Source organism: Bos indicus x Bos taurus, chromosome 5 (assembly GCF_003369695.1).
Source record: "Bos indicus x Bos taurus breed Angus x Brahman F1 hybrid chromosome 5, Bos_hybrid_MaternalHap_v2.0, whole genome shotgun sequence".
In the NCBI taxonomy this organism is placed as follows: domain Eukaryota; kingdom Metazoa; phylum Chordata; class Mammalia; order Artiodactyla; family Bovidae; genus Bos; species Bos indicus x Bos taurus.
In genome coordinates, this window is record NC_040080.1 from 96,886,692 (window position 1) to 96,900,563 (window position 13,872).

At 50.8% G+C, this 13,872-nt stretch overlaps 1 protein-coding gene across 4 annotated transcripts; it reads right to left on the reverse strand.

Moving 5' to 3' along the window:
• Positions 1-309: 309 nt before the first annotated feature.
• Positions 310-6,211, reverse strand: SOCS2 (suppressor of cytokine signaling 2). Of its 4 annotated transcripts, none has more exons than XM_027543159.1 (3): positions 6,191-6,211; positions 3,372-3,732; positions 310-1,775 (listed from the first exon to the last, which is right to left on the reverse strand). In XM_027543159.1, exons 2-3 carry the CDS (start codon positions 3,508-3,510, stop codon positions 1,318-1,320), a joined length of 597 nt encoding a protein of 198 aa, XP_027398960.1. In that variant the 5' UTR covers positions 3,511-3,732; positions 6,191-6,211; the 3' UTR covers positions 310-1,317. The 4 variants fall into 4 exon arrangements, with proteins under 4 accessions (XP_027398960.1, XP_027398958.1, XP_027398957.1 ...); XM_027543157.1 differs by lacking the exon at positions 6,191-6,211 and adding an exon at positions 5,168-5,452; XM_027543156.1 differs by lacking the exon at positions 6,191-6,211 and adding an exon at positions 4,503-5,083.
• Positions 6,212-13,872: the final 7,661 nt, after the last annotated feature.

Here is a 13,872-nt window from a genome sequence, read left to right on the forward strand (position 1 = left end):
TGTATTGTGCCTCTTCAACCTACAAGAGTCTGTGTCACAATTCCGTAGTCTCTAAACCAGGTATTTTGGAAACACAAAGGGCATTAGTGTTATGCCTTTTCAACTTGTAAAAGACCAGGCCACTTGGCAACTCTTAGGAATTTCTAAACCATGCTTTCCAAAACGCAAAGGGCAAGTGTGACCCATAACTTTAGAGAAGGGCAAGTAACGTTCTACCTCTGGCTCAATATTTGGTTTATTTCACTCGATGTAAGTTTTTATGGCAACCCTCTATTACCAAGAAAGCGTATTCAAAGTAATAAGTGAAACTTGTGAAAGTCCATTTTTTTTATTTAATACATTCTAATCAAATAGTAACAGCAGTAAATAAACACTTTGAAAAGCAGGCATGTATCCCCCTATATGTGGAAGAAAATTAAGTCAAAGTATTCTACATGGTAGAAGGGAGACAACTGCTAATGTCTATGGTTAGACCACTTGGAAATTCCTAAAGCCATTTCCAAAAATCAATGGCAACAGGTTGGGGACGCAGCTGTTTCAAAGGGTAAAATGTCTCTATCTACATGGTTTTATTAACAGGGATTGAGTTGCACCTGTATAGCATGACATTCTTGTCTTTAGCCTTAAAGGAAAAGAAATCTTTTCCATTTGCACCAGTTTGAAATATTTCTGAAATAAGGCTCCCTTGAAGAGGATTACTACAGTACTCATTCACGAGAGAGTTCATACATGTAGTAAAAAGACAAATACAGGATTTCATGGTCACCTTTTTTGGTTGATTTGGTTAATTGCATAAAAAGAAGGATAAATACTCACAAGCATATCTGTTTAACAAATCTCCTAAGTACATCAGAATGCAAAATATCAAATGTCCTAAAATAGACTCTGATCACCAGGCACACAGAACTGAAGTTAAGCCTGTGTCAGTTTCGTTCCTTCCACTTCTTCAGCACTCCTAAGTGGAGCTCTTTCTCTCCTACCAGTGCTGGGACCTTTCACCTAACACCAACGAACCTCAGAAAGTCAGAGTTCTGAGAAAATGTTCCTTCAGCCTTTACTTGGGACGTTTTATTCTTAACTTAAAAGGATCAACTGGTCTTGGTCAGCCTTAGGAAGGGAAGCATCCCTCAGTTGAAAACATGTGGGGAAAACTTTAAATCCCTAGCTACCTTGCCACACAATTAAATCAGATTGACTTCAGCTGGTCTTAGAATTCCGCGTAGTTATCCAGAGCCGTCACTCAAGATTTGGTTCTCTTTTACATAGCTGCATTCGGAGATATTCTATAGGAGGCATGTTTAGAAAAAAAAGAAACACTTATACCTGGAATTTATATTCTTCCAAATAATCTTTTAGTCTTGTTGGTAAAGGCAGTCCCCAGATGGTGCTGGTACACTTGTTAATGGTGAGTCTACAGAGATGCTGCAGGGGTGGTGCTGATGTGTAGAGTGGCTTGGTCAGATAAAGGTGAACAGTGCCGTTCCGGGGGGCTTCTGGGCCTGTCCGCTTATCCTTGCACATCTGAACATAGTAGTCGATCAGATGAACCACACTGTCAAATTGTTTAAGCTTGGACTTGACACATATGATAGAGTCCAATCTAAATTTCCCATCTTGGTATTCGATGCGAAGATTAGTTGGTCCAGCTGATGTCTTAACAGATATTGTTAGTAGGTAGTCTGAATGCGAACTATCTCTAATCAAGAAAGTTCCTTCTGGTGCCTCTTTTAACTTCTCTTTGGCTTCATTAACAGTCATACTTCCCCAGTACCAACCTGGGGTTTTGTTCAAAAAGAAAAACAAAAGAGGGTTAAATAGTTATTATAGAGAATTTTTAAAATAGGGCAAGTACTTGGCAACAATGTTCTAGCTATAAAAAGAAGTGTGTGAAAGTTTACCATAGGCTACCATAAATACATTCTGTAGAAATTTACTGAAAACGTGGGTCCGTTTAATTTTCTGAACAAACTGCAAGCCAGCTTTCTTTTTTAAAAAGTAACTTTCTGTAGCTGATCTTTGAACTCTCTTAAGATTTTCTAACACAGAGAAGAATGGTTGTAATATGACACACTGGCTGAGCAGACATGATGCTTTTCAAGTGAAATGAAAGATTTAATGTAAATTAAGTAAGAAGTTAGAAAATCCATGCCCTTTAAAAAATGGAAAACCCAACTTCAGTTAATTCCAACAAAATAAAAAGCAACAACTTTTTGGCTGGTTGGTGTCCACCTCCACCCTTTCCAAATCTTTATCTCTTTTCAAAGCCCTGGAAAGCACCGCTATTTTAAAAGAGCAGTACAGTAGCTTCTGTCTGCTGTTTTGACTGCAACTACCTTATCAGCCATTGAGAAATGGAGAGAAAGCCCAATGGATAATTAGTACTTCAAGTTTACAGTCTTCCATAAACTCTCTTGGACTTCGCCCTAATTCAAATCCAATCACAACCGTCGGTCTCCCTGGCATTCTCGATTCGACCTGCCAGTTCCATCTTCCATCCCGTTTTCCAAAAGCGACTTAGCGACATCTTGCATATTAAACGTTTGAACAATGCTCCCCACCCCCCTACCTCAAAAAAACTGCTCGGGGATCTGCAATCTGCCGGTTCCTCCCGCGCAGGGAAAGCCCTTGGCCCGCAAGGAAAGACCGGAACCACAAGTGAAGAACTATTCCCTCCCCTCTACCTCTACCAAAACTTCAACTCTGCCCCAAACGTAAGCTCTGAGGGTCCCGATTTTGAAAGCTTGCAGGTTTGCCAGAACCTCCCCTCCACACCTCCCCGCCCCCATCTTGTCTTCTTTCAGATGCCGAGAGACGACAGAGAGCCGTGCAAAGCGCAAGGCTGCCCCTAGAAACCAGCGAGGCCAGGCTCGGCTGGGGCTTCGCAGTCCGCCCTCCTCCCGGCTTTGCGGCAGTCGCCTGCCCGGCAATCTGTCGGTCCCTGAACTTGGCTGCCAAGATTCCAGGCTGCAGCGGCTGCCGGGCCCGGGAGCCGGATGCAGCTGAAGCTGCTGGCAGCGCAGCGCCCACTCGCTGCCCTCGCAACCCTCGGACAGGAAAGGCGCCGTCACTATCTCCGGCTAGGATCCGAGCCCGAGTGCCGACCCCCAAGCAGCCGCGGAAAATAGCTAAAGTGCCAGCGCCCTAAGAGTCGATTTCCAAGGAACCCCTCTCGAGCTCTGCCCTCCTCTAGGCCTTGGAGTCCCTCAGGAACCACTCTCCTTTCGCATTCCCAAGGATCCAGAGCCGTGCGGCATCCTCTCCGCGAGCCGCCTGCCCCGCAGCGGGGATCCCAGCCTCGCCAGCACAGCCCCATCCTCGTCTCCGGGGAGGCGCCCCCTTCTCGCACGCGTCGCGACGGGTCCGCTCCCTACCTGTGTGACTGAGTTCCCGCAGGGCCTTCGCCAGACGCGCCGCCTCTGGGGACGGCTCCTCCGCCGACCCCGCGGTCCCCCACTGGCTCTGCGCCCCTTCCGCGCCATTCCCGGAGGACTCGAGGCACCGCAGGGTCATGGGAGAAAGGTCACCGCGGCAAAGACAGGTGGCCGCCCGAGCTGGGGTCGGAGAAAGGCACGCGTCCCTCTTAGAAGTCAGTGGGAACCCCAAAACCACTCCCTGAGGGGTCCCCGAAATGGTGGTGGGGAGGGTGGGGATGGGGCGCTGCAGGCTCTTCCTCCCCGGGTTCCGGTGCACCGATGGCCAAATCCCCCGCAGGCGCGTTCACGCACAGTTCGCCTGCAAAGAGAAAGTGGAGGGTTGGGTCAGTCGGAACTGGACCCCTGCGGCCGGGGTGAGGGTGGAGAGGCAGGGATGTGGAAAATCCCGGGGACTCCTCCGCGTCTGTGCTCCTGCACCATTTAACCCCGAGCATCCAGTTACTGCCCTGGCCCGTTCCAGAGAAAGGATAGAGAGACAGCAGGGATCCAAGACACAAGGGGCGTGGGGGTGGCGGGGGGAGCGGACAGGATGAGGGTGGGGAACCGGGCAATTTCCCGCCGAGGGCTGCTCTCTGAAATCGCAGACTAGCAGACGAGAAGAGCGAAGAGTCACCTGTGGGCACGGTGGTAAATGGGCAAGCAGAAATTTGAAAAGGAAACAGGCAAGGTCCCCAAATTGGCACTCCTTTCTCACACTCTGCACAGCCCGAGGAGCCCCGGAAGAAGCCCCCGGCACAAACCTAGTTACCGACCCTAGAGCGCCGCGGGGCTCCCCGGGCAGAGCCGGCAGTCCGGGACTCAGAGGTGCGGGAGCTGCGGCCACCCCGCAGAAGAGGCTTCCTGGCTCCCCTGCCCCCGCTGAGGGCACGGGTTGGGGGGCCGCCGAGGCTGCCGCTCCCGAGGTCGGGCGGCTCCTGCTGCTGCTGCTGCTGCCGCCGCGGGCGCTGTCGAGGAATCTGCCCGAGCGCGCAGACCTCGCGGGGGCTCCGACCCGTGACCCGAGCCCAGGCCGAGCACGCGGCTGAGAGCTCCGTGGGACATGCTAGACAACCAACGCCGAGCCCTTACCTCGGCCTCGAACGCCGTGGCCGCCTCCACACCAGGCAGACTCCAGCCCGCACTGGGCGGGGGAGCCGGGAGGGGCCCGGGAGGAGCGGTGTCTGCCTGTTTCCCCTGTTGACTTTTTAATTTGGGAACGAGATGCCCAAGGCGGTGACTAGCCCTGCGCTCAGCGGCGGAGACGTCCGGAGTTCTCTGCGCAGAGAGTAAACGTGAGTCCCAGGGACCACTGCCTCGACTGGCTGGGCTCAGACACCTCCTCCGGGCTCCGACAGCCCCCGCCCCCCGACCCGGGGCAGCTGCTGGGTTCCCTCCGGCTGCAGCCAAGGAGATGAGAAGGGGAGAGGGAGGGAGGAAAGAGTCAGGGCGGGAGGCAGGCGGGTGGGGAGGAGCGGGAGATCAGGTTATTAGAAGGATTATTAATCTGGATGGCAGTTTACAGGGGCGGGGGGAGGGAAAAAAAAAAAACAAAACTCTGGAGACTCCCAGACGCCGGGAAAGAACCGGAGAAAGCAGGCAGTAGCTCCCAGCCCCCGGGCAGAGCCACAGTTCCGACTCTCAAGCCCGGCGGCTCCAAACTGCGGAAGCCCAGGCTGCCTGGCGCTGGCGGCCGCGCCCCAGTGCCCTCCCCAGCCCTCGTGGGGGCGGAGCCTTCGGGCTCCCGGGTCTGATACCTGCCGCCGGCCCGAGCTCCTTTGGCGCCCCAGCTGCAGGCGAAGGCGATCCGGAGGCCGTGCACCCGGGGCCCCGGCGCGCGCCGTCCGTGGCCCGCGCAGCGCCAGTGGCGGCGGGCGAGGAGGCTCATGCTTCAGGGGAAGCCCAGGGCCCGCGAGCCGCGGCGGCGGCGGCGAGACTAGAGTTAAACGTCCGTCCCGGGAGCGGTGTGTGCGCGCGATTTCCCAGACGTACGCGCCTCCCTCACTCCCCGCCTCTCTCCGCGTCCGCGCTCCCCGCGCGCCCCGCCCAGCGGCTGCGGAGGCCGCTTTCCAGGAACTTTCCAGGAATCCACCTCACGTGACCGCGGCCCCCGCTACTGCTTTAAAGAGACTCCGGCGCAGTTGCGCAGGCTTCGGGGGAGACGGGCTCCGAGCGCTCGGGTTTCTACCCGGTCGGGGCGGATGCCTGGGAATCTGCCCTCCTCTGACCCCCAACGCCTGGGTGTGCTCCGAGACGCGCAAGAGAAGCCCCAGGCCACCACCGAGCCGGTTCCCGCGGCGGGAGCCTGTCTCCAAGCCGTGCAGGCAGTGCGCCGGGGTCGAGCGATGAACAGACATGCTCGCCCCTAAGCCCGCCGCCGAGGGTTGTCTTGCCCACCCCTTCCGCGCCTTCTCTAGGCGACCTTCCAGGCCGCACATCTTGAAGAGGGGGTGTTGGAGAGACTAGAGGTCCTCGGAAATGGCCCCTCCCGCTCTAAGACACAGTCGTGGAGTGAGGGAGCCCCCTCTTGGACCACCCTCCCTTCCAGGTCCACGCCCAGGAGCCGAAGGGAGTGGGCCGATGGCGGTCCCCTGGGCCTGAGTCCTAGAAGGTTGCCAGCGGGCGGAGAGCGGCGCCTGGTTAAGCTGCGCTGGTCGCGCTCAGTCCCCTCCCCCTGGCGGGCTTGCTCGCGGTCTCCCGCATCGGCCCGGCCCTGCTCCTCCCTCCTTCCCTCCGCTCCCCCGTCTCCTTCCGGCCACCCGGCGGCCCTCCCGGCTCACCAGCGCCGATCGCGGAGGGGACGCTCAGACCCGCGCGCTCTGTGGTCCGCGTGGCCCGCCCGCCTCCGTGTCCGCAGCCTGGGAGAGCTCAACTCTGGGATTTCCCGCAGAACTGGAGCCTGGGGGACCGGGAATGCGGAAAGATCCCCAGCTCTTCTTCCCTGCCCAGGGACCCTCACCTCCTCCCACCTGGTTGGAGGCCACCTGGCCTCAGTTAAAACTCATCTCCTTCCCTGCATGTCTCCTCCCGAGATGTGACCTACTTTAAATGTGACCTACTTTTTAAAAAATCATCAACACTCATGGGAAAACCGGATCCAACATTTCGATAACCATTTTTCTTTGAAATACTCTTCTATTGCATCACTATTCAAAAGCTTGAAAGGTCAATGGCCACTTTTAGTTGAAGCGCCGGCTATGGGGAAGTTGGGCGAGGAAGCGGAGGGGCGCGGGGGTGGGGGGGGGCGGTGCGGGGAAAGGCTCGACTCACAAACCTTGCTTGGTGCCCCCCCCTGCTGGCTCTGCGAGGAAACAGAAACCAGTTCCCTGACTTGGGGAGTCGTGGACAAAAGGCTTTTCTCAATAATTTTCCTGCTTTTGAGTAAATAATTACGCAAATAATTGATAAATTAGCCGGAGAGGAAGGGGAGGAGTGTATTTCCCAGCTAACAAAGGGTTTTGTCAACGATGGAGTCTCGTGGACGAATCATGTTTGTTTCTTAGAGTCTAATGTGGAGGACTGAGCTAACTGAACCCTAGTTAGAACCCTCTATAATAGAGACGGATAAGCTTGTAGAAGTCTCTTACCCTCCTTGGACCCTCGACCTTTTCTATAAAATTAAGGGACTGCGTTCCAGTTCTGGGCGAGGGATTGGGATGAATGAACAAATAAGATTCCAAGTGGAATTTGTGTCTGGTCTGAGGCCCAGAAACACTTACTGAACCACTACCTCTACTAGGGTTCATTATGCTATAAATAATTGCATTTAACTTCTCCTTCCTTGGTAGAGAATCACAGAGGAAAAGTGTACCCACTTTTCTGTAGTGTAAAAAGATTTTTTTTTTAATTTTGCAAAGATAAAATAATTTCCATTTAATTGTCAGGTGAAATGAATCTGCCAGCAGCTCTTTTTAACTGTGTTTTCCTGTAGCCTCCTAAGGACCTTTGCACATGCCCTCCCTGCTTCCTGAAATGCCCCTCCCCAGACTGGGTGCGTGGCAGTCTGTAATCATTCAGGGCCCAGCTCAGGAATCATCTCTACAGAGTCATTGTCCACAAAGCTTACAGTAAACATAGTGCCAACTGTAGCAGCACCAAGCTTTGTACTAAAGTAGGATTTTTAACTTCTGTCTCTGAAAGGTCTCAGCAATGCCCAGCATTTTGTTGGCCCTAGGAAGCACACATTAAGAAAATATTTATGAGATTGTGTTCAGTGAAAAAAAAAGTAGAATATGTAATTGTATCCATGCTATGCTTTTGACATTATAAAGTTAAGTGTGCCTGTGGGCAAAAACAGAATGTGACCAAATAAAAGCAGCTGTTTGGAGGGTGACAGAATGTGGGTGAATCTTTAGATTTGACTTTTCTTAATACTGTTCCAGTGTTTCTGATACAGCCATCATTTTCCCAAAACTGCATGAGAGTGTCATCGCTTACTCTCAGGGGGTAGAGTATGGTTTGCAGAGCTGAGGAACTGCCCTCCTGAACCCCAGGTCTGCCACCCATCACTACCCTTTAGATGTCTAAGCGGAATCTCTGGTTTAATAGGTTCCAAACTGCGGCCTGAATAACCCTCCCCGCCCCCACCCCCTCAAAAATAAAACAAAAACAAAGCCATCCCTCCTGCACTCTTCCCCATCTCTGAAAACATCAATTTCAGTCTTCAGCTGCTCAGGCCAGTAGCCCCAGAGCCATCCTCCTCACACACCCCTCATCTCATATGTCAACTAGTCCTTTGATTTCACAGTAAACCCAGAAGGGAAACACTGGCCACATCTCCCCCGTGCATTAGTCTGTGTTTGTTCAGTCACTCAGTCGTGTCCAATTCTTTGCAGCCCCATGGACTGCAGCAGGCCAGGCTTCCCTGTCCTTCACCATTTCCCGGAGTTTCCTCAAACTCACGTCCTTTGAGTTGCTGATGCCATCCAACCATCTCATCCTCTATTTTCCCCTTCTCCTGCCTTCAATCTTTCCCAGCATCAGGGTTTTTTCTAATAAGTCATCTCATTAGTCTAGGCCACCTTCATTCCTGGGCTTCCCAGGTGGCACTAGTAGCAAAGAACCCACTTGCCAATGCAGGAGATATAAGAGACACGGGTTCCACCCCAGGGTGGGGAAGATTCCCTGGAGAAGGAAATGGCAACCCACTCCAGTATTCCTGCCTGGAGAATCCCATGGACAGAAGAGCCTGGTGGGCTACAGTCCACGGGGTCGCAAAGAGTCGGACACGACTGAAAGCGGCTTAGCACTAGCACGAGCACTGTCATTTCTACCTGGCTTACTGCTGCAGCCTCCCACAAAAGGCTCTCCAATCAGTGAGAGAAACCCTGATTAAACTAAGTCATCTCACTTCCCCCCTCTGCTCTACCCCAAATGACTGCATTGCACCGGAGTAAAAGGCAAAGCCCTAACAGCTACTCACAAGACCCTGGACGATCTGGCCCCTCTCTGATCTCATGCCCTCCTGCTCTGTTCCTGGATCACAACGCTCAAGCCACGGTGAACTCCTTGCTATGGGTAGAACATGCTATCTGTGTTCCTTCCTCAGGCTCTTTGTCTTTGCTGTTTCCTGCAACTACCACTCTCTTCCTCCAGATAATCTGCATGGTTTGCTCCTTCACTTCCTCAGATCTTTGTTAAGTGCCACCTTCATCACGAGACTTGACTGATCACCCTATTCAGAATCCACCTCTCCTCCTACCTCTCTTTCCTCCGTGCTCTACTTTTGTCCCTTGCATTGATCACTATCTATCCTAGTTTATGTCTTATTCATTGGCCTGATTTCCTGTCTTTCTCACCCAGAAGAATGTAAGCTTCATGAGGACATGTATCTGTTTTGCACTGTTTACAGCTTTTTATCTCATTTCCTTGAATAGTTTCCAGCACATAGTAGGCATTCCACGTAATTGGAGAATGAATGAAGTTCCAGCAAAGTGACTTTAAACTGCCCAGGCATGAATCCTTGCTCTGCCACTGCTGACTGCCTATGTTATTTTTGGCAAATGATTTAGCCTTTTATGGAGATAATAATGAAACGTATAGGGCTATTGTGAAAATTAAATGACATAATCTATGAAAAGTGCTTTGGCATTTAGCAAATAATAAAGATCAGCTATTATTTTAACTCTCATCCTTTTACTCTCAATGAGTTTGAATTTTTCTCCCTATAGGTAAGGTTATCTTATTTTGTGTGTATGAAACCCAACAGTCACTCTCTGGTCACTGCCGGAGAACTTCCTGTGAGTTGACTCCCTGGAGTTCACCCTTAGCTTTAAATTTACAAGGTAAAATAGTGATTCAGTCTGTTCCCAGGTTTTCAGGACTACATGCTCTGTTTAGGGGGCAGGTGTAAGGCTAAAGATGTGAACTCTCATTCTACTAGGAAGGGAAGGAAGAGTGATTTTCACAAAGCTGAGGAGTGTTTTCTGTTGCTTGCATGGAGGAACTGCCAAAGCTTGAAAATATCCTCCATGAACCAAACTCAAACTGGGTCTTCTTGGTTTTTTAATGCAGATGCTCTGATACTAAAACTGACTCGAGCAATCGGCACTGAGCTTGCTGAGTTGCAGAGAGAGCTTTTTGGTTTTGTTTGGGGACTGAGGGAATGGCTGTTAGCTATTGTGTCTGAAGTGCCTGTGGGTAGCAAGTTACCCTTTTAAGTGGCCACCATTCCTTCCTTATAGAGTTTGCCATCTCACCACCACCACCACCACCACCACCACACACACACACACACACACACACACACACACACACACACACCACCCTCAACACTCCTTGTGATTCTGGAGTGAACCTACTCTTTTGGAAAGCATGTGACTCAGGCTAGCCAATAGGAGTGCCCCATGCCCTTGGACATGGGTTCGTCCACTATCACAGCAGATTAATTTTTAGGATTTGATGTAAGTGCCTCCCCTTCTGAGATCATGGGCAGTAAGGACCGTGTGAGTCAACTTTCCCACCGCTTGGAGAGCTTGTCAAAGAACAAAAACAACAGAGAAGAAAGCAGAGCTCAGTTTTGAGTGAGGAGAAGAGATTCCTGAGCAGTTGGATCCAACAAGCCTGAGGCAGCACTGCCCTTGGGCTCCTCAGATACAGGAGTGAACAGGTTTATTTATCCCCGCAGGGTTTGATGTGGGTTTCTGTAGCTTGTAGTCAAAGAAACTCTCATGGGGTATAACGGGCCGAATGTGGAGGGATGTGTCGGAGGGAGTAGAGTGGAGAACTGAGAAGATGAAGAAGAAAGCTGCCTTTCGTGGTAATGAGCCTCTATTACTGCTCATCTGGGGCTTCTCAGTACCCCTTCCCTTTGACAGGGTCCTACTTGCTCCATCCCTACAGTGGAAGACTACCTGGGGAACAGAGGAAGAGAGGGAGATCCTGCTGGCTTCTGTGCTCTGGGTCAGGGGTGTGGGGGAGGGAAAAGCCAGGCAGATGGCCCTCCCCTAGACTTCTGGGACCCAGGGACATGGTGCATGGATGTGACCTCAGTCCTTCTGTCCACAGAAGTGGAAGGGAATCATGTTCTAGGAGAGTAGTTGTCAATGTTAAGTCACAGATCTCTCAGAAATCCTGATCAGAGTTCAACAAACCACCTGCCTATGGGCCATATTTGACCTCCCCCACCACCCCACTCCAGTGCTCCTGCCTGGAAAATCCCATGGACGGAGGAGCCTGGTAGGCTGCAGTCCATGAGGTCGCTAAGAGTCGGACATGACTAAGCGAACTCACTTTCACTTTTCACTTTCATGCATTGGAGAAGGAAATGGCAACCCATTCCAGTGTTCTTGCCTGGAGAATCCCAGGGACGGGGGAGCCTGGTGGGCTGCTGTCTCTGGGGTCGCACAGAGTCGGACACGACTGAAGTGACTTAGCAGCAGCAGCAGCAGCAGCAGCAACAGCACCCTGAGTGTTATGGGCTTCCCAGGTGGCACCAGTGGGAAATAACCCATGGGCAGGAGACATAAGAGATTCAGGTTCAATCCCTGGAGGGGGCACAACTACCCCCTGCAGTATTCTGTCCTAGAAAATCCCATGGACAGAGGAGCCTGGTGGGCTACAGTCCATGGGGTTGCAAAGAGTCGGACACAACAGAGGTGACTTAGCACAAGCACATACCCTGAGTGTTATGGTTGGTCTACCAGGGTTCTAAAAAAGAAAAGAAAAATGTGAACCAAATTAAAAATTTGGAGATTTCATCCCCAAAGAGATCCAGAGTTTTGCATTCTCTAAGATTTGTCCACACTGAGTCCCATCCCCTCAAGGCAGTGATGGGCTGAAGCAGAGCAGTGGTTGCTGCCTTTGGAAGGCATGTGTCCTCCCGTTCTCCACAGTCCTCACCATCCTCTGTGGATCCCCAACACTGAGCAGAACCTGCTATTTGTCATCACTCTTGCATTGTTGGTTTTCTTATGGTGGAGAAGTATTTTTTTTGGACCTAAATGGAGAAATAAAAAAATACAACCCAAAGACTGAATATTTCAAGACAAATAGAAGACAGCTTATTTCTCTGTGGGGGTGGAGCCTATGCCTCTGTATAATAGGCAAAATGTGGCGGGGTTCTCCCACTGACCTGTTTCATTCTTCTGTATTCCTCCCTGGTCCTGCAGGCATTTGCATACAGGCTCCATTTTTCTCTGCAGAAAAATGTTCTAGGACTTCCCTGGTGGTGCGGGGGATAAGAATCTGCCTGCCAATGCAGGGTCTATGGGTTCAATCCCTGGTCTGGGGAGATTCCATAGGCAACTAGCTCACGAGCCACAACCACTGAGCCTGCCTGCTGCAACTACTGAAGCCCACTCACCTCGAGCCTCTGCTCCACAACAAGAGAAGCCACTGCAATGAGAAGCCCACACACCACAACTAGAGAAAGCCCACACAAAGCAATGAAGACCCAGAACAGCCAAAAAGAAAAAAAATGTTCTGGAGGGAGACGCAGATTGGTGGGTGGGAGTGGTTATTGACAACCTAAAACCTGACTGTGAATCTCCAGGGGCGAAATGAGCTCAGGTGAGACCGCTTGTCCTAGGATATGGATAGTTTCCATTAAAGCACTTCTGAGAGATAAAAGTCTGCTTTCAGCATGGTTCAGGGTGCTCCTTATTGAAATTGGTCTATACAGGCAGAGGGTATTCAATCATGAAGACACTGGCTTCACTAGTGCGGACTAATTTTCTTCAAACCCTTTCTCCTTCCTCACATTGCTCTTTCTGGCCATCTTGTTTCCCAAACTCACCAAACCTGCCTCAGGATCTTTGTACTTATTCTCCTGGAAATGCTCTATCCCTAATATTCTCATGGCATCATTCCCTCACTTTGTCCAAGTCTTTGCTCACCGAGACCTTCCTTTTCTTATCAGTGATTATTTCTTTCCCCGGCTTTATTTTTCATCCCAGCATTTACCACTACCTGATGTTATCAGTGTTCTTCATTTGACCTTTGTTTAATGTCTCTCTCCCACTGGAAATATAAAAGGGACTTTGTTTTATTCACTACTGTATCTTCAATGCCTAAAATAGCTCCTAGTCCATAGTAGAAAGGCTTCCCCAGTGACTCAGTGGTAAAAGAATCTGCCTGCAATGCAGGAGATGCTCAGGAGACCTGGGCTCCATCCCTGGGTCTGGAAGATCCCCTGGAGAAGGAAAAGGCAACTCAATCCAGTATTCTTGCCTGGGAAATCCCATGGATAGAGAAGCCTGGAGGGCTAGTCCACGGAGTCACAAAGAGTCAGACATGACTGAGAGACCAAGCAACAACAAACCATAGATGTCCAGTATAAAGTTACTGAATGAATCAATCAAGCACACATCCCAAGTAGGAAAATTGAAGCATTTTCACTATCTTCTTTCTGGCTTGAATCCTTTTTTAGCTTCTGCATCTTCTCTTGCATACATGTGCTTCTCAGCTTAGTCTTTGACTTAGCCTGCAGACTCAAATCCACTACCAAGAAGAGCTTGGGCTCTCCTGGATTTTCTCCTTGATTTCCATGGGCTTGACTTTACATCTGTCATACCAAGTAGCTAGCATGTAAGAGACTCAGCCACTTGATGAGCTGTTATGCTTCCTTCTCATTCAAATCACCTTCCAAGCTCTGCTCCAAGACCTTCCAAAGAGTAACTGATGGTGTTATTAGACCTAAGCCTGGGCAGCTTCTAGGTATGTTTGATTTTCCAGAGGAGTTCCCAAAGGTCAAGGCCTGGTATGATGATGTGGTAAGCAGAACAGGCAGAAGAAATACCTATTGGTAAATAACAAACACCACTCCTGGCTTAGTCATAGAATTCTGAGAAGTAGCAGTACCCAGTGAACCAACCTGGAGATTGGCAATCATGGGTGAGACTAACTTTAACCAAAGGCATGTGGCAGAGCTACAAAAAGCAAGCTCTGAACTGTGCAAACAGTAACCACCCACCTCCTCAAGCCACAGGGACAAGCTCCATATGCAAGCCATGTGGCAAGGCCA